This window comes from Colias philodice, chromosome 11, assembly GCF_061535455.1.
Source record: "Colias philodice isolate Cphi_HAF_F1 chromosome 11, ilColPhil1 Martin Lab GWU primary, whole genome shotgun sequence".
In the NCBI taxonomy this organism is placed as follows: Eukaryota; Metazoa; Arthropoda; class Insecta; order Lepidoptera; family Pieridae; genus Colias; species Colias philodice.
Genome location: NC_143096.1, coordinates 727,326 through 754,701, shown reverse-complemented (window position 1 = coordinate 754,701; position 27,376 = coordinate 727,326). Strand labels below are relative to the sequence as shown.

At 32.9% G+C, this 27,376-nt stretch overlaps 2 protein-coding genes and 1 long non-coding RNA gene across 4 annotated transcripts in view; 2 read left to right on the top strand and 1 right to left on the bottom strand.

Annotated features, from left to right (window-relative positions):
- vn (membrane-bound neuregulin protein vein) overlaps positions 1–6,833 on the top strand; it is a 55,601-nt gene extending 48,768 nt beyond the window's left edge. The window contains exons 3-6 of one of the 2 annotated variants that reach the window (XM_089700467.1): positions 1,577–1,722; positions 2,919–3,018; positions 3,204–3,262; positions 5,279–6,833. In XM_089700467.1, the coding sequence (XP_089556593.1) occupies positions 1,577–1,722; positions 2,919–3,018; positions 3,204–3,262; positions 5,279–5,301 (328 nt within the window). In that variant the 3' untranslated portion in view covers positions 5,302–6,833. Of the gene's footprint in view, positions 1–1,576; positions 1,723–2,918; positions 3,019–3,203; positions 4,727–5,278 lie in introns of those variants that run through there. The other variant, XM_089700466.1, reaches the window with a different exon arrangement.
- A 361-nt stretch (positions 6,834–7,194) lies between these two features.
- Positions 7,195–10,528, bottom strand: mad2 (mitotic arrest deficient 2). The gene is made up of 3 exons (XM_089700454.1): positions 10,275–10,528; positions 9,996–10,142; positions 7,195–9,564 (listed from the first exon to the last, which is right to left on the bottom strand). The coding sequence occupies exons 1-3, from the start codon at positions 10,342–10,344 to the stop codon at positions 9,158–9,160; spliced, it is 624 nt and encodes a 207-aa protein (XP_089556580.1). The 5' UTR covers positions 10,345–10,528; the 3' UTR covers positions 7,195–9,157.
- A 366-nt stretch (positions 10,529–10,894) lies between these two features.
- Positions 10,895–27,376, top strand: part of LOC149484330 (uncharacterized) — a 73,445-nt gene continuing 56,963 nt past the window's right edge. The window contains exon 1 of the long non-coding RNA XR_016316250.1: positions 10,895–11,017. This is a non-coding gene — a long non-coding RNA (uncharacterized LOC149484330). The remainder of the gene's footprint in view (positions 11,018–27,376) is intronic.

Sequence of the window (27,376 nt, the reverse complement as noted above, 5' to 3'; positions counted from 1 at the left end):
ATTACAATGTGAAGACAAACAAACAAACACACTTTTGCAATATTATATTATAGTGAGGGGATTAGTAGAGAGTAGAGACTTTATTTCACAAAGATATTGCATCTATAATCTATGGTTATGTCGTTATTTTAGAATCAATGTAGATTAATCCTTATGATAGAGCCATGATAGAGCTGAAGGAAAACTACATGCATGTTTGGAGGGTATAATTATAGGTAATGTTTTATTTATAAAAAAATAACCTACTTATCACGTTCGATACGGCTTTATAATATCTAAAGACGATAGGGGATCTTTCAGCATTAATTGGATTCGATGAATTTTGTTGCATTGGATTTTGAGAAATTATACGAAATGGCTCTATAAATAACTACAATAAAATAGCAATTATTCCATAACAATTCACAAAGAAACCAACACAACGCGTAACACACTAGTCTTTATTTGTTGTGCCTGAAATAATTAATGATAGCCATTAGTCGGTGTCTTTGCTAATTCAAACCGCCATTAATTGCACATGTGATGTTCTAATTAACGGATCAATAAGACGTCGATCTTGATCCAAATACATTACAATACATATGGGGCTTACATCAGCCGAATGGTCATTATGTTTTGCTATAAACCGTTGATATTGTGTTTTGATTATAGTGCCATCTAGTGGAATTTTACTGAACTAGTTTTGTGGAAAAGTTTCAGTAAATACCTAATGTTTTTAATGTAAACAAAATAATAAATTTAAATTTATATAAACAAAATAATTAGGTATTTCAAATGTTTTCTAGATCAATAATTAAATATACTACACAATTTCTAGTAAGATTATTTTACATATAAATACATACCTACTCTAAAAAGGCTGCAGCATGTATCATATAACATATTATTGTAAAATAGTGAGATTATACAGATAGCTCAAAATAAATGATTACAGAACATGGAAAGGTTTGAGTTTATACACACAAAAAATCTAATGCAATCGACTTAGGTATACCCATTTACGATTTGTGAAAAATAAAACGGCATATTATTTTATGTAAACACACTCATAATAGCGTTGATTAACCGAGAGCGTATTAGAAGGACCAATTATGAGAGGCAATTATGATCAAGTGATGCGAACTGCAATTTCACGGGTCGTTAATTCCCGTTAGTTTATTTGCTTTAGATAAGACTTCATTCATGTCTTGTGACGTAATTGTACTCGGTTAAACGAGCCGTATGTCATGACAAAGGCATTTTTTGCAAACATATTTTGAGTCTATTTGTTCGGATTTCAAATGGCTTTCTTTTTTTTCTTAATGGCGCGCAAATAAGTATCTAGCTGTCAATGTCAATTAAATATGAACGATTAGATACAGATTATTTATTTCTCAGTTACCACAGTAACAAATTATAATCTGTCTTTGTGGTATCTACCTACTTAATTGGATGAAATTTCAAAAACTTCTTCACCTTTCAATTAAGACTAAAAGTCATTTTTAAAACGCTATTATTTCCGCATCAAGATTAAAATTTACAAATCTTATTGATTTATTTATACAGATTTATTAACTATAGTTGCGCTGAATTTCAGAAGGCGCTCGGTGTTAGTGATAAGGCACGCGCGGCGCGAGGACGCCGCGACGTACGAGTGCAGGGCGCAGGGCGCCGTGGGGCCGCCGGCGATCGCCTCGGCTAACGTCAGCGTGTTGCCGCCTGCCACTTCGGCGCCTGATACTTGTGAGTAGAGAAAAAACAAATACCTATTCGAATGAAGATAATATATCTATTACCTACTCTGTCACTGGCTTAACATTTACAGGATTTTTTGTAGCAAGAGTGAAAAATGTTGTGTGGTTTTATGAAACCACGGTAAAAGTGAAACTGTTTGAACGGTTTCGGAACCGTAACACTGCTTTGTGTAGCGCATGTCGCGTGTCAGTCGGCTGCCGAGTAGGTATACCTACTCGGCAGCCGCGATACACACGACATGCGCTACACAGACCAAAAAGTTTGAGACGATGTAATAAAAGTTTCACTTTAAAATTGCATTGTCTTGCCCATATCCATCAATTCCTATAATATATTAATCATCACATGTTGTTGTTTAAAGTTGTAATATTGAAAGTAGAGTTTAGTAGTGATAAATCTCTAATTACAATGATTTAACAAATATAAGTGTGCTTAATCAGCCAATATGGCAATCCGCAATACCGATTAAATAATATGTATTCATAACCTGTAAAAAAGTATAGAACATCACTATTTTGCGAGTATGTTTTAACATCAACTAATATACACATCAATTCCCAGCATCAGCATCATATGTTTGTACCATCGCGATCGCGATCGCGTGTTACGTTCCATCACAATTATGTCATTAAAGTGTATCATCTAACAGCGTAGGTGTCGTGTGCCACCGGTATACATTGCCGTGTGTACAGTATGTGAGAACTAAATCTGTTCCGTGAACGCGACAATGCCTCGCGATCAGTTACCCAACATTTGCATTGTACTGATCAACGGGACTCGCATTTGCATGTATAACGATTAACGGATATAGATTGTATCTACTTATTATTATTATTTGATTGATTAGTCTATGGATTTTGACATAACTATTTACTAATCTGTTCTATAAATAGCAAAATATTTGATCAATGATCCTTAGTAATTAATTAAGACCTTTAACTGCGTCACTGATGACTGGAAATTTACAGTTCATATTTTAATGCCAGTTTAGATTCATATTTTCCATGATTGTTTAACCTTTCCTTTACCTTTCCTTAAGAAAGTCACATCCAGAATAGGTACCTACTATAACAAACGAGCACACGCTCAAATTTTTTATACACCTACACAGTGTGATAATTTTCATGTCTGGAAAATCTGATACTTAGTTACTTTAATATTAATAAGAAAAATTTATGTTTCAGCAATGATCGGTGCGCCGTGTCCTATGCCAGACCCCTCCTCCTATTGCCTCAACGGAGGCACCTGTTTATTCTTCGAGCTTGTTCAAGAACAGGCTTGCAAGTAAGATATTTGTGTTTATTTATTTCATATAAATTTTGTTTAATGGTAATTACTTATTTTATAAAGAATAGAAAAATGAATGCCATAAAACCAAAAATATCAAATTCATGAATATACCTGTTTGTAAAGTTCGTATTATTTTTAAATAAAGCGCGTTATTCACGTATTCTTAACACAAATTTCAGATGCCCAGAAGGCTTCAATGGACAACGCTGCGAGAACAAGGACGTGTCGAACAGGAGCAGTATGTATCATTCCTACACATGCAAACTGGGCCTCTCCACGTCCTACTACTGTTAGCGGGCGTTTCGACCACATCCCACCCACCTCTATGTATTCTAGAAAAATCAATATCCGAACATTCAACACAGATGAATATTTAGGTACAAGCATCCGAACGATGCTGATGTTACCGCCATAACAATTGTCATTGATTTGACACGTTCGATTAAAAAAACATTTAGTATTGCCATTTTAAAATTGTGACATGAAAAGCATTTTATTATCACGCCAAGATTCAAGACTGCAATAGTAATGTTAATGTTCACGTCTAGTAATACAATTATTTGCCAGATGATATTTTAGAAATATTCGTTATGCTCGTTGAACAGTTGTCTGCTGACAACTTGTAATCGTTTTAGGGCCAGCTGTTTGCATGGCCGTTATTCTCTCATAGAACCTCTGGTTCTCGCAACCAAACCGAGAATACAAGTAGATTCTATATTATTCTGAGTTTTGTTTTCTATAGTTTTATCTTTTAGCGAAGCTTTAAATTATTTTTTAGTTGTATAAATAGCTGGCCCAGTGAGATTATAATTTTAAGCGTTTTTAATAGACGAATCTTACTATTTGGATAAATTTACCGACAGTAATAGATAAAATTGTCCATTGAAATCCTATCTTACAGGTAATAAATTCGATAAAAATTAACGCGATAATTATTATTGAATTTATTGTTCGGTTTTCGAAGTTGTAAATATTTTACTGTATTTTGCGAATTATTATATTGTTATAACTCATAAGGTTTGATAACTTTAGTATGTAATATTCAGATGAAGAGACTTGCAAGTTATGTACATATCTACTAGGGTAAGGTTTTATTAGGATCGTTTTCTATTAATACAAATTCTAGACTCTTTCTCGCCTTGCACACGTGAATTTTACAGTCCCGTATGTTTTGTACCTACTATTTAATTTTATCAAAATTTTTTAAATTTCGTTCATGTTATTTTTTACCTAGTCAAAGAGCAGAATACAAATAATTATTAATTTATACATGAATTTCATGAGTGCGTCTAATGAGTGAGTGAAAGTTTATTAAAACGTCAGATTCCTACCCTTTTATAGTTTCTAGCTTTCATGTAACTTACTGAATGGGACCGAACTGTACGATGAATGGTTTTGTTAACAATATTTTCATTTTGTATAAAGTTCTATAAGTCCATTATTTATATTTAATTAAACTAGAATTGACTATTTATTATATTAATGTGAAGATTATAGGGCATTAAGGTGAAGTGATGTCATACGCTTTCATATTTTTTGTTAACCAAATAACCATATATTTTCAGCCCTGTTGCATTGACGTCACATTACTTTTTCTAAGTCTCACAACAAATACTAAGAAACACACAAATGTTAGTTATGTAACAAAGAAACCAAAATTACAATAAAAGAATGAGTGATGGAATTAACTGAGAGGCGATAACTTTTGTTTTTATTTTTCTCTCAAACTATCCCAAAATCCTTCAAAATCTATGGAATTAAAGTGGAACATGGTACGTATTTCTGGACATTTTTAACATGCACTTACCTTTCCTATCCGCACTCATTTTGTTTAAGAGATGAAACAATGTAACGCGACTGTGCCACTATAATTTTTTCAATACAGTGTTACATTTTTTCATACTTTTTATAAATGTAAAGTGATTAATGCTTTCTACTAATGTCTGTGGGAGCATGCTTCATGCATGTCTATGGGATAAATGTAAATAATATCTAATTGTACTTAATATTTGTTGTGAGAATATATTTAACAAGTAACGGTGCATGTTAAACTAAACATGTTCTTCCACAATCTTAAATATATTTTTGGGAATATCTCGGTTAATTATTCAATAGATCTAGCACCTGCGAATCATAGTTCTATCTATAGTCTTATGTAAGGAGTAATTCCTCAAAATATATTTACTATTGTTAACAATTTAAATGTTTTTCTGTTTATTTAATTCTTGTTGTTAATCGATTTTTCTGTGTACAGGTCTGGGTGAACGACTATGGTGAAGTACGGAAAACGCTGAACGAATGTCACAAATCATTCCCGAATGAAACTCATTAGATCGTATATCACTGCCCAAGCCCCGAACGTATTTCACTTGCAATTTAGGAGTATATTTAAAATATTAAAAAAAACTTGCATAATGTTGCAATTATACGCATTTATAATATTTTTTTCGGAGTCATTAGAAAAAATAATATTTTTTTTAATTCGAAATCGATCAGGCAAATCCCACCTCAGTCATATTTAATTATTTTTTAGCTTCATGAGTGTGAAAAGCCTTAATATTAATTTATAATTGTTTATTGTTAATGCGTTGTATGATATTTTTTAAAGACAATTTGTACAGTACTCATAGTGGCTATATTTTAATAATATGTTTAATACAATTCATATAACTTAGATGAAAAGGAGGCAGATACTGAACATTTTTATAGGAAATATTTTTCTATATTCCGGTTTAATAGTAGATTCAAGTTTCATATTATGTGATATATCTAAGTAACATGACATAACTTGTCTTTCATTTATTTCATAAATATAAATTTCCTGTTGGCGGAAAAGACTTACAAGACAATAAGTACTTATATTACTAATGCAATTTTTTTATAATGGTGCTGTCTTTTTACAGTTATATTTTAATACTCAATTTACATTCTACTTGTTAAATAATGTGAACATTAATTTCTAGTTTAATATCGAGTGCCTAATAGATGTTTATCTATCGATAATATTGAATGGAACCTTTTATTTTTACTAATATTCGCTTTTATAATAACAGGCCAGTAACTTATTTAATAATCCCACCTTTCTCCCACCTCTTTGAAGTATTGAATAAATTATAAAATAATGTTAATTTTAGTAATGTCAACCCTGAATGTATCATTTTTATTAATTATTGATGACGTCAAATTGTATCTAATATTCCTGCCTCACGTACTGTTTAAAAATTGGTACAGAAGTGGTGATTTCTATAAAAGTAGCATTTAACAACAACAACAAGTAACATTTAATACATGTTAACAACAAGTAACATTTAATACATGTTACATGCTCAACTGTTATAATTTTTCAAAACATAAGACGACATCTAGTGAACAATTTTGCAACTAATTTTTACTTTTTAGACAATTTTTATATATATTCTACATAGGTACATACGAGAAATTAGTTTATATCTTCAATAAATTAATACTCGTTATAATAATTATATCTGATGATATCTAAACATTATTGCTTTATAAGATTCGTAAATTCCAAAACTTGAGAATATTAACGTTCATTTTTCAATCAATTGTTACTGCCGAATTCACGATACAAATTTTAAACACTTACAAATACATAATATTATGTTAATAATTGGACTTTATGTAATTTTAATAAAAGAAATACAATTCTTGCCAAGAACCACCTCATGTAATCCCGTAAAGTTAAGTTGTAATTATTATTATTGTACAGTATTATTTGCTGGATAACACTATTTATTCTAGCCGTATTGCTATTTTTAAGTGCTTGTTAAATAAAATAATGAAAAATCCACATTTTGTTTTAATCCTTAACTCCTTAGATACAAAGAGTCAAATGAAAAACTTGTTAGAAGAAATTTATTTGATTTTTGCTCATTAATGTTATGAAATAAAAATATATAACACAATATTATATTAAATGAATATCTTGTGACATTATATCATCATCATATTATATCATAATCAAGCGGCCACGTTACAAATAAAAGAATTTATGTATAAAAAGAAAACATTTATTTACACACGATTGTAATTTAGCCTAACTTTAAAGCTAAGTACTATAAAATTACATGTATGTATATCTTACAAAACATAAAACTATTCAAAAATATTTCATACAAAGCCAATTTTATATTGAACTACTGATGTTAAAAGAACACGAGTTTATCGTAATACTACTATAAGGTTAAAATTTTATATTTTTACAGTTTTCATAATAATACATTTATATTTGAACATTTTAGTTCAAAATGTATGTAGGTATTTTATTAATAATTTCATTTTACAATCTAATATGTACACAGGTTACACAAATGTTTTAAAAGTTCAATGAATATTGAAATAAGAGATTAAAAAGCAATGAAACAATTTTAAAATAATCAGTTGCCAACACATGATCAATACAAATATGTAGGTACATATTATTAACTAAATGATAGGTATTAAAATTCTATGTGCAAATTTTCTTGCAAACAAAGGTAGTTAATATTTTATATTATATATTCATGCAGTTAAAAATACATAGATAAATCCATGTATTATGAAACAAATATATACCTACATAAAAGTTTAACTATTATATCTTAAGAGCAAACAAAAGAGCCGTTTTTCCATACAAATGTAGTCCCCTGTTTCCTCCCTGTATTGTGCCACTAGAGCAATATATTTTTACTATTCATCTATGGTAACTTTCGCCATGTTCCTATGTTTTCCTTTTTGTCATATCTTAATTATTAAAACAGATATGAATCTTTCAAAACGTAAGAAAAAGGACAGATTTTCCGTTATGTTCCGTCTTCCATAAAACTAATTTTTGAACATTATAATATGTATAAAAAAAGCAAGACATAGGAACATAGCCTATACTTTTCTCTACTAAATTATGAAAAAAGTAATGAAATCGGTCCAGTATCGGAGAAGGAAACAGGGGACTACGGAATGTCGAATTTGCGTTATTTTCCTAGGTATGTTCCGCCCGAACTGCAGTTGTCCCTGTCGCGCTCTACGAGGGAGGCTTGCGGCTTAGTGTGACAGCAATAGATAATAGGAAAACCTTATTTTGAATTCTATCACTTGTTTTATTGGCTCTTAATGATAATCCTACATACATGCCTTGGGGTGTATTGAAAGCTACTTTCAAAACTTATAAAATACAGTAATATTTCTACAAATAAGGAAAAATTCATGGTAAAAATTTGTTGAGTAACATGATCACGGGAGGGAAAGTTGCTATAACATTATAATTAGTTTAAATGTGTGGTATTTGCTTTAGAAGGTTATTTTACATTTATGGTTTTGGACTTGCTACTTAAGCAATTAAAAAAAGCAGCTGGATTAGGTACAATATGAAGCCTCTATGAGTTGCGAGAAAGAAAGACAAAGGAATAGTTTTACATGCTGTTAACCCATTGAGCCCCGAACGGCCCAATCGGTCTATTGTGTCTGTGATTCCGGGGCCTGAGTTATTAAAGTAAACTTGTAAGCTTGTTTTAAATCAAAAATACCTTGTGCCTGTGTGCTGTGGGTAACATAATATTATTATTAAATAGAATTTTGGATGTTTTAATTTTATATATTATGTCATTAATACTTTCAATGAGAGCTAACTATATAAACACACATTGCAGCAGCTTTCACTTAAAAAGAGTTGTATAAATTATAACACTATTTTTTTGTGTATCTTATGTCAGTAATTGAAACATGATAAATCCACTATATTTTTCTTTTTGATAGACCTAACTACCTATATTTAAAAGAAATCTAAACAGTAAAAATTACTCTTTATTTAACTAATTGATAGTTATATCTGAGAACTAGTTGCTATAAATATTTTTTTTTATTTAATATATGCCTAGTTTACATTAATAAACAATTTTATTATGCAAATGTTGATTTAAAAATAGTAGCTCAAAAAGGTTTTTCCCTTGTTTATGTTATGTTTGGAAATGTCACTTAAATTATTTATGAATTTATACAATATTTTTTTGCCACACATTTAAATGTATATATCAAGTAAACTTGATACAATATCAAAGATTTCCATACAATATTTGATATTTAAGCGTTTATCCTCAAAATTGAGTTTCAATAAATAGAACTTACACTTATACTTACACTAATCAGCGAGTTTATAACTAACCACTGTCTCCATTTTATGCAAACTCGTCGAGAAAGACTTAAGCTGCACATTTTGTGCGTTTGTTATAGCTATAGGCTCGGCTTCCGACCACTTTTCTGGTATATCACAATCTGTTTTCGCATGCACTAGCACATCAAAAGAGCACCTACAGTCTAAGAACGGTAAATACGATATTGTAGCGGCTACTTGAAGCATTACAGCCCTTATTTCTTGTTGTATTTTCTTGAGATCTTTGCTACCGACTTGTTCGTTTTTCTCCTTTGATAATGCCACATCACCATCTTCATACTGTATGTTGAAATCCCAGCATTCTAAGATTTCTTTGTTCGCTACATTTATAATTACTAGTGATAGCTTGCTAACTTTCTTGTTTATTATCCATTCTGAAATGTGTGAAAAACAATATTAGTAAATATTCAAATATAACATAGATTTTTATCTCATAGGATTTGAGTATTGGTATTATAATGTTAAAGATTTTGAGTTTTTTGACAAACTAACTAAAAATGTTGCTTGTCGTAGGCAGGTAGTGGGTGAGCAGCTAGTTAATTAAATATTTTCAAGCACAAGTAGAAAAGCTCACCACTGTTAATAATAATAATAAAGTTTTATTAATAAGTACAAAGTTTTATAAAATAAGTATTATTATTATATTAGTAATGTAATGTAAAAGTAGTAATGTAAAACAAGTATTATTATTATATAGTAGTAATAAAAATTATTATATTAGTATTATCTATTATGTAAGTATATTAGATTGCTCACAAGTCACATGGAAAGATTAAACATAAGAATGAATAAAAATTTGAATTACCTTCACTTTGTGACAAAAGATTATTTAGAAAATTCTTGATTTGTGGATCTTCTGATAAGAGTAAAGTTATTCCATATTGCTGTTCTGCTTTGAATGTTTCATGTGGGTATAATCCTCTTTGAAATAGAACTGAATTGATTGCAAACTCTGAAAAAAGATACATGCTGTAACTTGTTAGCAAACTTTGTAAGTATTTCATTAGGAACTGAGACTGTATTTTGTAAAGAAATTTCTGCAATTCAGAAAAATAAGTTATACAAGAAGATAATCGTAACTTACTCAAATATTCGCAAATTATTTGCGCAGATCCTCGTAACGTAATGCAATTTTTCGTTTGCTGTTGCGACATGGTGTTATTGATAGTTTAAGATACAGATGATAATCTTACGTCTAAAAAACTTGATTTTTAAGGCGTTTGAATACGTACTATTAAGATATTAATATAAATTATTTTTTTAGTCAAAACTAATCATTACAAAATACAAACTAAAAACTTTAAAACTTTTAGAAATTCAAAACCGTTTCTTTCGAGTTTTGACTGTTGACAAATACAAATTACAAACTTTTAGTCTATGGTCATATTTATTGCCCACAGCCCAATCCATAATCAAGTTACTATTGTCTATTAATATTTTTATTTATCAAAAAAATAATTAATAATTTACACATTTCCAATTAAATTAATGAGAATTAATGTATAAAAAAATGTTTTTATAAAAAATAAAAATTAACGTTGCGGTGCAGCGCCACCTAGGAATGCATATAAAAACGAATGATTATTTATAAGATATAAAGATGGCGCTGAAACCAATTGAAATTAGTTTATCATCATACCACTAGATGGCGAAAGTTGGCGCATTTAACTTAATACCGGCGTGAGATGAGGTGATTACCGGCTTCTTGTTTAAAATTAACTGCTGAATGGCTGTAATATCGTTTTTAACGTTTATTTACGAGTGATTTTTTTTTATTGTGAAATCTGCTTCCAATGAAATACCAATAACGTATTCTCGAAAGCTGTGGTAAGTAAGAATGTTTTCATATTTTTATGTTATCAATAGTCTAACGATTGAAACATCATTGTAAACTTTTTTATATTATTTCCTTCAATAGCTGCGAAAAGTGTGAATCGTAGACAGAGTAACCAATTTTGGTTTCTCTGTCTACGGTTTGAATGCACGCACGTTGCCTAGGTACCTAATAGAAATAAGTATTTAGTAGGTACCTATTAGAATTTTGAAATGAAGATATTCTTTCAAAAATAAAATTGTATCTAGGTAACAAGTTACGTACAATCTGTTCGAATAATTTATATCTATTTCAATATCAATAAATCAATTTCTATGTTACCTACTCAAAAATAGATGTACAAAATCGATTCACGTCGTAAATCGATTATGTCGTCGATATGCAGTTCTAATTCGATGCTTGGATGAACAAAGTTCAATGAATTTGGAATGCATTCAAGTATTCGATTAATTCGGTCCATCGATTCCTCTCTGCTGTGTTAATCACCGTTACATGTTACTTTTTACAAATAAATCTTTTGAACTCCGAAACTATTTGACCTGCCTTGATAAAAAATTGTTTATAATACCTAATAATAACTTAGGTCCTATTGAATGTAGCATAGTTTTTAGCTTTTAATTTATACCATAGACTACTTTAGATTCTATTAGTCCATGTTTATACCAACTAATGAGCCGCTTACCACGTTTCCGTTCGGGTTGATCCGGGATAAAAATTAAAATAACATAAGTAGTAGGTACCTAGGTACATCACCTTAATACATAATTCCTATGTCAGATATATTCCTATATAACATCACAAATAAAATAGCTTTCTGGTGTCGAAAGAATCGATTCTTCAGTTTGTGATTCTGACAATTCGACGTTGTTATTGTATGAATAAATATTAAGTACCTACTAGGTATGTACCTATCTTCTTATATATAAAAATGAATCGCAAAATGTGTTGGTAAGCGCATAACTCGAGAACGGCTCAACCGATTTCGATAATTCTTTTTTTATTATATTCCTTGAAGTACGAGGATGGTTTTTATGTAGAGAAAACGTAAATATGTACCACGGGCGAAGCCGGGGCGGACCGCTAGTATGTAATAATAAAATTGATCCTATCCATTTATTCTAACATTTCTCTATAGTTTAATAATAATTAATTATTAATAGATACGTATGTAATAATACGAAATACCTTAAAAATAGTCCCTCCGCAGTCGGTTAAAAATAAACAAAATAAAAATGAAAGAACGAAGTTCGTTGATACAACTAAGAGACTATCAAAAAACAATAACACCGTTTTATTACCCATTACCGAGTATTTGAGATTGTGGTATCGAATCAAACCCGATTGAATTTCACTAAACGAATTTTAAAAGTGACAAATAACCACATATTTTGATAAAACAGTAGCTTTCCTCAAATATAAAATTACCACCTATCTTTTGAATGTATGTTGTTAATAGGGCTGCCAACATACTGTAGCAAAGATATTATGTTTTTTGGATAATTATTATGGTGTTGACATAAGGAGTCGTAAATTTTCCCTTTTTCTGAAAGTGAAGGTCACTTAGAAGAATTTTGACAAGCTATATACTTCTTTTTCCCTGTACCTAAGTAAAAACTAAATTCACTATTTAGTAACCCTATTTTGTTTCTATTAGGGTTACGTACTTATCTAGTTATCTACTAATACTTACCTACCTGATTATTTTGGTACTGCTGTGTGAAAATGATTTGTAATGTAATTAATACTTTGCTTACATTGTTTTAAATTTTGTAACTGAGAAAGGGAAAAAATGTAAAGTAATCGACGTATTTTTTTATAAAGGTTTTTTCAATTAGATTATCTTTTCCCATTTTTGGAAGATTGAAAAATAGATGATATCTATTTAAAAAAAAGTAAACTGCGACTAAGATCTATCACCGAAAACAAAAAAAAAATTTTTGGTGTAATCAACAAATCATTTTAACATATTTACGATTAACACATAGGTATACATATACAAATATTGTCAACTTTCTTTTAAGTAATTTTTTCACCATAAATTATTATTAACCTGCAACCCTATGTATGGTCTACCCGCTACCGTCATAAAGTCCTCATGTTTATCACCAGCCGGCACCTCTTATCTGGGGAACTAGGCGAGTGCCGCTAGAACATTCCGCCGCTTTCATTATTGAACTTATACCATAGACTAATTACTCAAGAAGACTTACAATCGCCATAGTAAAAAACGTAACTCGTTTCTCAGTTCCCAATTTTGTCGATAGATGTCACTCACAGTAGCATTTGGCATTTTTATAAGCTTTTTTATACGTTTAAGAACTAGATGTCGCCTTAGAGCATTAAGTCGGTTTAATGAAGCTAAGAGATGTCGCTACAAAAAAAATCAATGTGCCAAATAGTATCTTGACGTAAAATATAATACGCAAAAAACGTAAACTATAACGTAAAATATTATACGTAAAATATAATACGCAAAAAAATATTTTTATTTAAATGTTATTTTTTGCTCTGAATCGCGCAAGCGAAATGTTTTCGCTACAGAGCATATATACAACTTTCCGCCATCAATAATCGGGGCCTTTACGGCCGGCCGGTCGAGTAGACTAGTCTCTCCCTTTTTCGATTGAGGAAATCCACCTCCCTACCTCCACATCATTTTGTTTTATTAGGGTGCACTCACACACATCAGTCACCGTCACGGCACGTCACCGGACAGGATTAAAAAAAAATATGTATCAATAGTTCTAGTATGACTCTGTTCCCACACGACAGTCGCCGGCACGAAATCTATCAGTGACGTCACCGGTCAGGCACGTCAAATAATCTTTCCATACATGTATCATACTTTTATCCCCACTCACCCGGTGCCGTCACGTCTCAGTTCAGTCAGCGTCGTGCTACCGTCAATAATTGCTACATGTTCTCTAGCGTGACACACGTCTAATCACTGACTAACCTGATGTATGTGTTCAATGATTCAGTCAAACCGGCGACGTGACTGACGGACAACATGACGGTGACTGGTGTTTGTGGATACGTATACAAACCGTCACCGATCAGTCATCGGTGCCGTGACGGTGACTGATGTGTGTGAGTGCACCCTTAATAAGCGTAAAATAATACTTTCTTCATTTTTGTATTTTGAGTAAACGTAACACTAATAACGGTTAGTTTGACCAGAGGCGACTCGTGACAAAATTGTATGGGTGTTTAATTAAGTATTGAACTAAAGTCTAAAAATTCATTACAAAAAAAAGCACCACAATAAGGGTGCTATTACAGATTTTTAACAAAAAACGCTATTTTACGGTACAATTTTAACTCAAAGCATGAGAACAAAGTACTTAATATCTTAAATTTTCTTCTTCTTTATATATAAAAATGAATCGCAAAATGTGTTGGTAAGCGCATAACTCGAGAACGGCTGAACCGATTTCGATAATTCTTTTTTTATTATATTCCTTGAAGTACGAGGATGGTTTTTATGTAGAGAAAACGTAAATATGTACCACGGGCGAAGCCGGGGCGGACCGCTTGACATCTTGGATTTTAGTTTTGACCTCATATTGGTTAATACTTAATAGCTACCCCAATAGCCACCCACATTTGCAAATGTGTTTGCTACTTAGGAAAAGTTCAGTTTTGACGAATTTAATTTATTTCTTTCCGACTGTTTCTCGGAATAACATACATTTACTAAGAATTGCATAAAATGCCGGGTTTAATAATATATTGCCGGTATCATAATATTATGTATGATAATAATTCTTAAAAAAGTATTTTATACATTTCTTAAAAAGCTTCGATATTGTATACAATTCATATTCAAATTGTTGTAAAATAGTCACACTTTTTTAAGTTGGTTGAATACACTAAAATAATTATAAGGATCGTACCTACTAATAAAAGTAACAAAATGAATTTTTAAAGTTATCTTCTGGAATCAATTTCAATAAAAATATAAAAAAATAATACTATCAAGTATGAAGATGATCTATAAAATGGATTGCGCTATGTTTACGTGATCTTTTGTTTCGAGAAGGACTGAAAATTTCTCTTAACCTCTTATTGGATTCCGTATTTAGGCATTTGATATTCGTATTGGAGTTTAGGTATACGATAAATTTAATTTAAAATTAAAGATATAGTTATTAATTGTTAAATGAATGAGCACAACTTTATTATAATTATTTATGGGAGTTCACTGCACCAGCGCTCCTTAGGATGGACCGCCTATTTGTATCACTTCGTTCATCGCTGTTCGAGAGTGACTTCGTGACCACCATGGACTTAGATCATTAAGTAATCGATAACACTCGCAGGTGTTTCCCCTTTTGTCGAGGTATAAGATTATTCGAATCGAAAAATCTTATGCTTTCATAAAAACTACTTGCGTAATCGATTACAAACACTCTGCGTTTTCCTAGGCTAAAACATCGACCCCCCAACGGTCCAGGCCTTGTCGCGGCGGAGGGGCTCAGTAGCTCAGAGTTATGGCCCTCTGAGTGAAGCGAAATTGGACCAGCGAGGGGCTGAACGGCTGGTTTAGAGTCGGGGAGATTCGACCGGCCCGACGGCCAGGGCTAGGTGTGGCCCAGCGGCCGCTGTGTGCGGCGTGGAATGGCGGCCAGAGGTCGTGGCTTGGCGGACCCCGTGTCCACTGGGCAAAGGTGGCGCTGAACGGCGGTTGGGGTTGGAAAGCCTCGACTGACCCGACGGCAGAGGTCCTGTTTGTGGGCCAGAGAGGAGCCGGCTTTTATGCGGCGGTGGATGGCGGCCAGAGGTCGCGGTGCGGCGGGCTCGCTGGTTTAGCAAGCCACGCCGTGCAGCGGAGGGCGGGATCCCGACGCGTCATTTTGATGACGCGCGGAGACTCCTGCAGAGAGGTGTGGGGCGGCGGCCGCTGTAAAACGGCCGTCTGCCAACTCGTAATCCGGTCCGTGGGGCCGGACCGAGGGCCGCCACCTCTGGTGAGGTGGGGGCTGCGAGGTAATCTCTATAAAAGTGCGCCGAAGGGTCCCCCGACGTGTATTTCACACATCGGAGGACCTTCCGGCGTGCACCCTCCGGCCGGACGGTGATGGGGTCGGGGGTTCGGGGGAACGCGGATGATGGAGCGGGGAAAAATCCATTGCCAGCGCGTTGGTGGCGTAAGCCTTCGTTCCAGCAGCCACCAGCGAGGGGGGGTTCTAGTGGTGGGCCTGGAAACGGGCATCTGCTGGGCGGGACACGCGGTAGAGTCGTAACCGTTCCCGCAGTTCCGTCCAAAGCAGCGCGATGGAACAGAGTGGGGTTTTAGTCGGTAGGAATCCGACATAACCACGGCTCCATCCCCGGGAGCCGGGGGTATCTAAGAAGATTTCCCCACTATAAAAAAAAAAAAAAAAAAAAAGGCTAAAACATCGAAAGGACGTCTGCGAGTGCTCCGCTAAAAATGCCGTTTTGCACTGTCAAGCCTTGCAGAAGCAATTCAAACATGTCGAATATTAAAAAAGATGGAATAACCTTTCATTTGTGTATATTTTTTTAACGTACATTTCTAATTAAATGCAATTTCTAATAATCGTCGATGTATTTGATGCGTCATCATGGAAAGAAAATATACAAATTTAATCTTTATGAACTAAGAGATAAAGTTGAATTTAAAACGCGATAATGAACCGCATTCCTTACGAGTCTATCTTTTAGCCCCTTGACCACCGAGCGGCCCGATCGGACCACGGCCCACGACACAATAGATTTTCTATTGTGTCTGTGATTCCGGGAGCTGAGGCATTAAAGAAATACAAATTTAATCTTTATAATCTAAGTTATAAAGTTGAATTTAGAACGCGATATTGAACCGCACTCCCCACGAGACAACTTGGAATGAAATACAAATTTAATCTTTATGAACTTAGGGATAGAGTTGAATTTAAAAACTCGTCGCTTAAAAGGTCATAAATTTTTACGACTTTCGTGACACAAATTATTTTTGTGAATGTGTGATTGTTTCAATAGTGTGAGTTACCTTCCCCGCACCAAAATCAGCAGAAAGTTTAGTTAGAACATTTGCCAGCGTACTCCATGGACCACGTTGCTATGAACTGTTTTTGTCAAAGAATTACTCGAACAATTAGAACATAAATTTCAACGTAAGATGTATAGGTGCCCGTAGCTGTATTGATGAGTCTCGTACTTAAAAACCGATAGATGCTGGTTCAAATCATTGCCGTACATCTTTTTTTTTTTTTTCTTTTCCCGTATTTTATGGTCATATAAATAATACTTTTTACAAGGGAATAATTAAGAAGAAAAAAGATATAGCCATTTTTTTAACAGAAAATAAAGAATTTAAATAATATATATTACTAGCGGTCCGCCCCGGCTTCGCCCGTGGTACATATTTACGTTTTCTCTACATAAAAACCATCCTCGTACTTCAAGGAATATAATAAAAAAAGAATTATCGAAATCGGTTCAGCCGTTCTCGAGTTATGCGCTTACCAACACATTTTGCGATTCATTTTTATATATAAGACTAGCAGTCCGCCCCGGCTTCGCCCGTGGTACATATTCACGTTTTCTCTACATAAGAACCATCCTCGAACTTCAAGGAATATTATAAAAAAAAAATTAACGAAATCGGTTAATCCGTTCTCAAGTTATGCGCTTACCAACACATTTTGGGATTCATTTTTATATTATAAAGATATACACTACTCTGATCACTATGTCGAATGTTTGTAGTGGGTGTCGAAATCTTATTAAAGGTACTCTCTTCCTTAAGATGCTCCACAATCCTATATAAGTTACTCTATGATGCTCCACCACCGCGTTGCTATGAACTGTATTTATCAAAGAAATACTCGAACAATTAGAGCATAAAGGAGAATGACCACGGGTGGTATCGGTAAAATTTTAGTTGTGCCACGTATTCGTGATATTGTTAATTCCTATTTGTATTTATAATGATCATATGTATCAATATTAAGTCTTAATTATACCGGATAAATTGAAATAATAGTAAAAGTTATTCTTTTGAAACATGTATGACCACGTATGGAATCGGTAAAATACTAGTTGTGTCACGTGTTCGTGATATTGTTAATTCCTATTTGTATTTATAATGATCATATTTATCACTATTAAGTCGTAATTATACCGAATAAATAGAAATAAAAGTAAAAGTTTCTGTTTTGACACATATATCTATCTCTCTTGCAAGCGTCCTGCGTCATATGTCATAGTTGAATGAATGTGTTCGACGCATTGTTCGACGTTATTTGTTTTGAATTATAATGTTTATTACGATTTACTTTTCACATTTGTCTTGTAAATTAAAATATTACCTATGTAATAAATGTAAAACTTAACGTTCATCGTTAGTATAAACTCGATAAAGTATTTTTTTGAAGCGTTGAATAAAACTATTGTTTTATTTTTATTGTCGTGAACTGCGGCTTATTTACATAAAAACTTTAATCGTTTCTAAAAGTACTAACATCATCGCTGTACATCCACATTTTTTTTTCTTTTCCCGTATTTTATGGTCATATAAATAATACTGTTTACAAGGGAATACTTAAGAAGAAAAAAGATATAGACATTTTTTTAACAGAAAATAAAGAATATATATAATATAATTATATTATATACACTACTCTGATCACTATGTCGAATGTTTGTAGTGGGTGTCGAAATCGTAATAGAGGTACTCACTTCCTTAGATGCTCCCTTAAAACTAAAATAATAATTCAAAAACACCGGAGTTTTTAAAACAACGCCCTCTAGATGTAATAATTGAAAATCGATAGTTTGCTGTTTCCTTAGTTCTAAAATTGGTCACTAGGTGGCGCTTTTAAAACTGCAAATTAAATAATAAGCTCAAATGAGAGCGCCATCTAGCAATAAGCTGAAATTACGGGGTACGATCTCTAGTATGACAATCATCAGTCCTCTTTAGATTCTATTAGTCCATGCTTATACGAACTTATCTGATGGTGAGGTGCCCACACGGTGAGATTTGTCGGGATAATGGGACATACGATTTTATTAGTCATTTTTTAAACTAATCTAAATATTGAGATGTTAATTCTAAATCATTTATAATTTACATACAGTATTTATTATTATACCTAATACCAACTTAGATAACCTGTACACAGATTTTATAGATGCTATTGTATGTAGGTTCCTTGTATAGAATTTTATTGACTTATTGATTAAGGTTTTAAATTACTCATGCGTCGTAGTTACTTAATTAAGACGTGTGTAGATACAAATAATTAAATAAAACTACCATTATAATTAAGTAGCAGAATGAAAATTTTATTAAAAAATAACCCAAAACAAGTAACTTTACCCTAGGCAAAATTTATTTCGTCCCAAAATCCCCTAATCCCTAAACCCACGGTCACCAATCTTCGTCCCATCGAAGCCCAGTAGCGGGAGCTCTTAAACCCGACATTTTTATACCTCTCATAAAGGGACCACTGACCGACCGATAATTTTTCTTATTGTCTCGATAAATTAGCTTAATTAGGGTATTAAAGGTGAGGATCTAGCTCCTGGGTGGGCCAGCTGATCTTTAATTAGTCAGGGGTCCGCGAACTTCCTTGTTAAGTGTTAGTTTATCAATGATATATTGGGCTGTGGGCACCTCCGTACCTGCTCTTGCGTTTAAATGTTGATCAATGGAGAATGTTCACTAATTTTGATTATTAGCAATCCATATTCTCTGTCAAAAATAAATAATACTAGTGAAAAAATTACTTCGATACGTCAATTAGTTTCCGATTTAGAAGTAAAACAAGTTGTAAACGCCCGGTTATGGTGTGACGTCACACCACAACACGCTCAATCTGGCTCACTCAGTCCGCTAGCGATCGCGCGCCCGTGCCGTCGAAATTATAATTAAATACTTTTAAAAATGTCCAATCTAAATACCAGAAAATCATGTGTTGTTCCTAAATGTAAAAATACAACTACCAATTCGCCGGTTATGTTGTTTTTTATAGTTGCAAAGGACGTAAACAAAAAATGGTCAGAGGTGCCTTTGGTGTCAGAATTTTCCGTTTTCTTACATAGTACTACATATTATAATATTTTGAGAACATTGCAGCTGTTTTGCGTTATCCTTTGTTTTCTATACAAGTTTTAATCTATACTAGATTGTGCTTCTGCTCTGCTCGTATGGGCTAAGACCTAAGTAAAGGTAGATGGCTAGTAAGATTTTTTCTTGTTTTAAGTTGAGAATGATATGGAGAACTATACTAAAATATAAGTTGGTCGGGAGAAGAATTAAACAAAAACAGGGTATAGTTCCACACAAATTCAAATGTCAACAGGAAAATGAAGATAAACCTCAGAGATCAGCAGTGCAAAAACGCAATCGTATAGAATATTTTGAGAAACTATTAAATAAAGATGAAACTTTGGCATGACTGTTATTTTATTAAACGAATAATAATTAGTAATTACTATTATTGGACTATTAACGAATTTCGCGGATGAAAACCCATCAAAATACTGCGCAAGCTATAACACCTACTACAGCGCTGCCGACTTGATACTAAGCGCGGGGGCGCGGCCGCGAGGCGCGTTGTGACGTGACGTCACAAGCGGTCACGTGACTATTAGCGGGACTCGATATTTTTCGAAACTTTGAATGCGTATAAAATCAAAACTACTTGGTATTTTTGACTACGACAAAAACTAGTGTATTTGTATACATACAGGCTTTACTGAGACACAATTTCAAGGGATTTGGCATACCTAGTAACATTCTTCATTAAAACGATTTGTTGGCATTTTGTAATGTCTTCTGTGTGTATCTTTTTGTTTGAATTAGGATGTTAATTGCAAATGTTACCGAATGAATTAGAAATGCGTTGTTTGATAAAATAAATCACTGAAAAGTAGATACCTACCTAATGATTTGTTTAAAAGCGAAGCAAAATGGATAAAAATTGTAAGAGCATATTTTTAATGAATATATACGGAAATATTATAATTTACGATATGATATTATAATTTATAGGTATACACAAGTTTGTGGGATATATTTGTGCGACAAGTACGGCATTGCAAATGCTTTTGGTTCAAAATTCAAATGGAAGATTTTAATATTTCTCTTGAATCCTAATTCCTAGGATACACATACCTTGAAGCCTGAAGGTAGGTACCTAATTCAAACTGCGTTAACAATATACGAATTACCACACTAAAAAGTATCTCTAGGTACAATTGTCTAGTCGTTTTATTGTCGACTATACTTTATAGGTAGGTACTTGGTGTGTTTTATTTAACAAATTTCATCCGAAATAGCCATACAAAATTCCCTGTGTCCATGAACAAACATACTAACAACTAAGTAAAAATGCAAATCTCTGTTATAATATCTATCGATATAATATTTGTCTTACAATTAATATTTTTTAGAGTATCGCAAAGCTCGTAATAGTTTTTATAAAGTTTTCAAAACAATGGGATATAACCGTTAAAAACCCTTTAATTTTTTAATTTTCCGGCTTCTTTACCGTATCAAATATCAATAATAACAGTTGGTTAAAATTACCTGCCCTGTTGGACATTCTTGGCACACAGTATGCCATCAATCATCGTCCGTCGTAAACCAGCGCTTATCTACCAGTTCTTATCTAGCAGATAACGTATGCACTAATTGAAATATGAACACTATGACAGCTTTATGTGTTACCTAATTACCTAAAGATAAGGGGAATGCCATTACGCCTGATATAGAGTTAAAGAAATGTTTATTACTTTGTGGGTAATAAATCTGGTTTATTTTTGCTAAGAAATAAAATAAGTTTAGGTAGGTACCTATCTAAAGATAAGAAAAATGGACGAGGAAAGACAACTAACAATTCGATTTGTTAATTTTTACCTCAGAAAAAAAAAAGGTATAAATTTGTTCGTGTTAGATAGGTATGATCTAACACAACTGGGAACAAATAATAAAATACATCCTATAAGAAGATACTACAAACTACGAAAAGCAATGAATTTTGAAATTAGTTTCGACTTGATTGTTAGAATCTTTTCATAATAGAGACGGATAAACTCAAAATAAATTTGTAGTACCTAAAATGACTGTGCTATCCTGTGGTGCTACCTATCTAACTGGCTCTAAGCAGAACTGAATCAAATCAATTGTAAATACCTACCTTTTTTTTTTTATAGTGGGGAAATCTTCCAAAGATACCCACGGCCCCCGGGGAAGGAGCCGTGGGTTATGTCGGATTCTTACCGACTAAAACCCCACTGTGTTCCGTCGAGCCGCTTTAATGATGGGGCCGCGGGTATTTGTTGGAATTCTTCCGCGACCCCCTCGGCGGCAGCCCATCTCCAAGCCAGGCGCAAGCCAAGAACAGGAAAGGTAGTTTGCCTGCTCTTCCCTCCCGTTGGCGGCATGAGCGGAACACGTCTCAAGCCACCTACATATTTTTATTTTTTATTAGCGATATGGTACCACAAATAATATAATCACTAGATCTTCTAAAACCGGTTTATAAAATAATTAATATCCCGAAGCTATTTGAGATGGCCGAAGGCTTGACCATAAAATTATGTCTCCAAATTTAGATCTCGCTTTCAGATAACAATAGATCAAAGACTGATGGATTTTTTTATACAGATTACTCAACTAGCTTTGCACCAAAGGATTTGCGTGCACATTATAATTTCAATATAAACTCAAATTGTTTATTAATTGTAATTTCTAAATTCTATGTTTCGTTTAATTAGAGTCGTTTACAGAATCAATTGTTTTATATATACAAAGTCAAGACGCATCCTTTATTCTCACTTTATTATGTAAATAATTGTATATACCTCATAATTACCGCAAACCAATGCTCACACGAAAAATGTTTTACACTCGAGCGTGGAGATAAAAAATGGCGTCTCTGAAGATCAATAACGACTACTTATTGTGCGCGTGCGCAGGGCGGGGCCGCTTTGATCTCGCCGCGGTACGCCCACGGGATGTATGGAGGGCTTAAGTTACTACCACAGATATAATATAGTATATACCTACTAGTAGTTACTATGAATGCTTTATCAGTGAAACAGTGGCGGAAATTTCTAGTTTTGTTAATGGATTTGTTATTTGTTTTAAAAGCGCTTTTGTTTGCTAAAAATGTTTAAGAGTGTAACATAGGTAGGTATCTGTAAATGATAACAATATTAACTACAATAGGTATAAGTAGGTAGGTAAGTAAAAATGGACACAATATCGTACATTGAAAATCGGATTCGTTTATACGGAAGTAGAGCCACAGATGCTAAATGAACAAATGATATACCTAACGTAGACCGTACTTTTAGAGACTAAATATTTGACAAAATGTAGACAAATGTTGCTCGTGTGCTCAAATAAACTAAAGTCTAAACAAAAACATAATTTAACTAAAATTTTTGATACGCTAAAATTGATCAAACTCAGTGAACATATCTAATCAATATCATAAGCTGTTGTAAAAACATAAACGCTTAGTTAATCTATTCAATATTCACGTTAACAAAACCTTCTCAATAGACATTCTCGTAAAAAAAGATATCACTATACAATCAACCTATAGCATAATGAATATCTAAATACACTTTCTCACTAGTTAATCGTATCTAATTGAAGACAATTAGATAACAAACAATGAGATGGGACGTCCTTTGTTTTATCTGCGGCATTGTGAAACCGCGGGAACTTTGTTTCTTATCTGTGGGAGGAGATGTTTCAGTCACGGATTGGAGAATCGTTTAACGAATTAATAATTGCCGTATTATAAGTAGATATTAAATTTAAAAGTGGGTTTTGCGTTGATATTTAGGTATTTAATTTAGATAGGTAAATGCTTTGACAAATAAAGGTACCTACCTATATATCTACTTAACTAGGTACCAACATTTTCTTCAAACTTCGCTATTTACGTTCGTATTTGAATGAATTGCTTCTTCAGGATGAACATCGGTAACAGAGACATATTTAATACTAGAGGTCCGCCCCGGCTTCGCCCGTGGTACATATTTCGCAATAAAAGGTAGCCTATGTCATTTCTCGGGTATCAAAATATCTCCGTACCAAATTTCATGCAAATTGGTTCAGTAGTTTAGGCGTGATTGAGTAACAGACAGACAGACAGAGTTACTTTCGCATTTATAATATTAGTATGGATATGTCTGTGATCGGTAAGCACCTAGATATAGACCGGTATTCTTCATTTATTTTTTGCAAATATGTATAGTAGATATTATCAATAAATTTAGATACTAAGAAAATAATTGGTCTAATTCGTCACTGGCAGAAATACCGAAACTGCGTGAAAGTAGGCATTTTCATGAATTTTTGTATACATAATAGAATTGATTCCACCCACAACAGTTCATTCTATTCGTAACGAACAAAGGCATAATTGTTTAGATACGCAATTAATGCTATTATAACAATCCTAGGAAGATATCAAGCTGATCAAAATGCTTCAAAAAGCCCAAATTACCACACAAAAACGAATCTCACCGCAAACATCCGTATTCACATATTTTAACATTATACTCCCAATTATATACGTATACAATTACTTGTAAATATCTCGCTACCGAAAACAGGCGCTAATTACAATTTTAATTGCTCATTTATAATGCTGAAAATATTATCCGAGAAAAATGCGCTTATAAAAACATAAAAATTAATATAATTAACACTGTATTTTAGTTAACGACTTCGCTTGCGAGCATTCAAATTTTATATCGTTTTTAATATAGTTGTTCACACTTCATAATTTTCATTTAAAAAACCGTAAATTCCTTAGAGTTAAATCCAGGTATTTTGATAAGATTTTATAATTATTTTCAAGATAAATTAGACGAGATTGTAAAGTTTTAATTAATACGTACCTAGGTATAAGTACCTATAGGCTATATGATAATATTATACTTATCAATAAAATATATATGTTCTTGTTAACTTCAAGTAGCCAATCTATTATCCTATCTTTTATGCATAGGTATCACTGTTATTAGGTTATCAATGATATCATGTTATTTCCTAATTTATGAAAAATATTGATTATAAAATTTTATTGTCCTGTTCTTTATCAAACATTTTGTTTATGTTAGTTATCCTACATTTTATTCCAACCCTTTAGAGACGACTAACAGCATAAATTCAAGATGGAGTCACGTACAAAATTAAACGCCCTTTATTAAAGGAAAGGGTTCGTGAAATTGCAGTAGCTAAATCTTACAGTTCATTTAAAATTTTCATTACACCGACGTAAGTGCTTCGTGTAATTAATTTCGGTTTACTTTTTAATTTAGTTTGACTTTCATTGCCTGTTTAATTAATACACGAAAGCGTCTACGGGAGGTTAATATTTAACAAACAAATGTCTTATAATCATAACGATTTTGAACAGGTAGGTATTGATTCACAGCCTTGTTTACCTAAGAACATAGGTATAGGTACCTATATGTATGCGTATTGCGTATTACAACTCATTGAACTATGTAACGCTCTAACGGCTCTTTTTCTAAAAATAAAGATGTTTTTAAATATCACACTAATTTTACTAAGTAACCTAATTGTTTTGTAATATTACCATATTTTATAAACACATGTATCTCCTTACTCCTTAGGTATTAATTTGCGGACATTTGGATAACATAACAAAAGTTCCTATTTCCTGAAAGAAAACTCCTTAGAGCCTTACCTATATGAATAGACGATGGAAGTTAGAAGGCTAACCACTCGACCATATTGTAAGTTAAAACCATTATATGCCCCGTATTTGGTACCCATAAATTTAATGACCCCACAGTCGAGTACATTTCAGCACATTAAATTTCCATATTATTTAGTTATTTGCTTTTACGGATGCCATAAACATAGAAGCAATGTTCGCTGCAATGGAATGCCCATAATATTTTAAGGTTAGTAATAAAACATGATTGATGTTAAAACAAGCGGTACGTAGGTAATGTGTAGTTACCTCCTATTAATCACTCTATAGTATTTTTACGAGAGTCATACGTCGTGAATATGCACGAATGCTTTCCTAATTATGACATTTTTGTATTTTTACGATCGCAACATTATTGCTTCTTAGAATAATTACATGAAATGAAAGAGGTGTTGAAGGTGTAATGTGCAATCCGCCATTTTATGAAGTCCTCCGTGTGTAAACATATAAGATAAAAAATGTGTTTATGTTTATTGTTACCTAGTAACAACTTACAAGGCGACATCTGCGTTACTCTATCACGTTCCTTCTAGTAGGTATATAACACCTATAATTAGGTACTAATATTAATTTGAACTAGCTGATCCACGCAACTTATACTCTGTTCACCAAAAATGGATCCAACATTTTCATTGATGCTCTGCTTCTATAGGTCACGGATAGCTTACCTCATGCAAAAAATAAAAAATTTAATACCATTAATAGTAGGTATATTGGTTGTTCAGCTTTATAAATCAGTCCAGCTATTTGAAAGCTATCGAAAATATATCAAAATATATGTATTGCTCGTAGGTAGGTACTTAAGTTAGAAACAATAATTCACGAACCACCTGATAGTGACTGAAAAACCTGAAAATATAAATAAGAGAGCAGCTTGAGTTCGGTACTTCGGTATACCTACGTCAAATCGGGGGGCACGCCGCGCCCCATCCAAGTCGCGCTTGAATAAATTCAAGCGCGACTAACACTAAAGTGTGACATAAATTATATATAATTTATTTATTATCTATTTGCATATAAACATCCAAGATTGTCGCACTAATCAGTTTGTAAGTAAACTGACAAGCATACCTACACAGAAAACTGAAAAGCATCACTCTCCTTTACGTAATCGAGTAAAACAACTTTTTCATACTAGAACATTTCCCATAACATCTTCATGCGAAGTTGGTTCATTAGACGCAAGGCAAAGTTATCGCAAGAGCTATTAATCCACACTCTCTAATGAAGTGGGGGATTAAGTTTCCCTCGCATGATAATATACAACATTTTTCATAAAATAACGTGAGTTTGCAGTTTCCGAAGTGTATGGGGAAAGACGGGAGTTTGTATGTTGTTTTTATAGGTATAGACTTAAAATAGGAAATTTTTAAAGATCTATTTGTTGGTATTTTTGTATTGATTGTAGCGTCATGTCATAGGGAAAACTTCCTCGGTGAAGGACGAAGGTGCTATCCTCCACTAAAATATAGGTACTATTGAGCAAATAAAATATACTACCTTACTGTGGAGATAATTCTCTGAAGAAGCGTTAAAAAATTACTCGACCAACTAAACACTACTTCGAAATCATTGCCTCAAAATAATTAAATTCTCAAACGTATATTTCTATGC

Coding starts and splice junctions, on each gene's coding strand:
- mad2 (XM_089700454.1), bottom strand. CDS start 10,344: ATGTCGCAACAGCAAACGAAAAATTGCATTACGTTACGAGGATCTGCG. Junction 10,143..10,274: donor AATAATTTGCGAATATTTGA/GTAAGTTACGAT, acceptor ATCTTTTTTCAG/AGTTTGCAATCAATTCAGTT. Junction 9,565..9,995: donor TCTTTTGTCACAAAGTGAAG/GTAATTCAAATT, acceptor CACACATTTCAG/AATGGATAATAAACAAGAAA.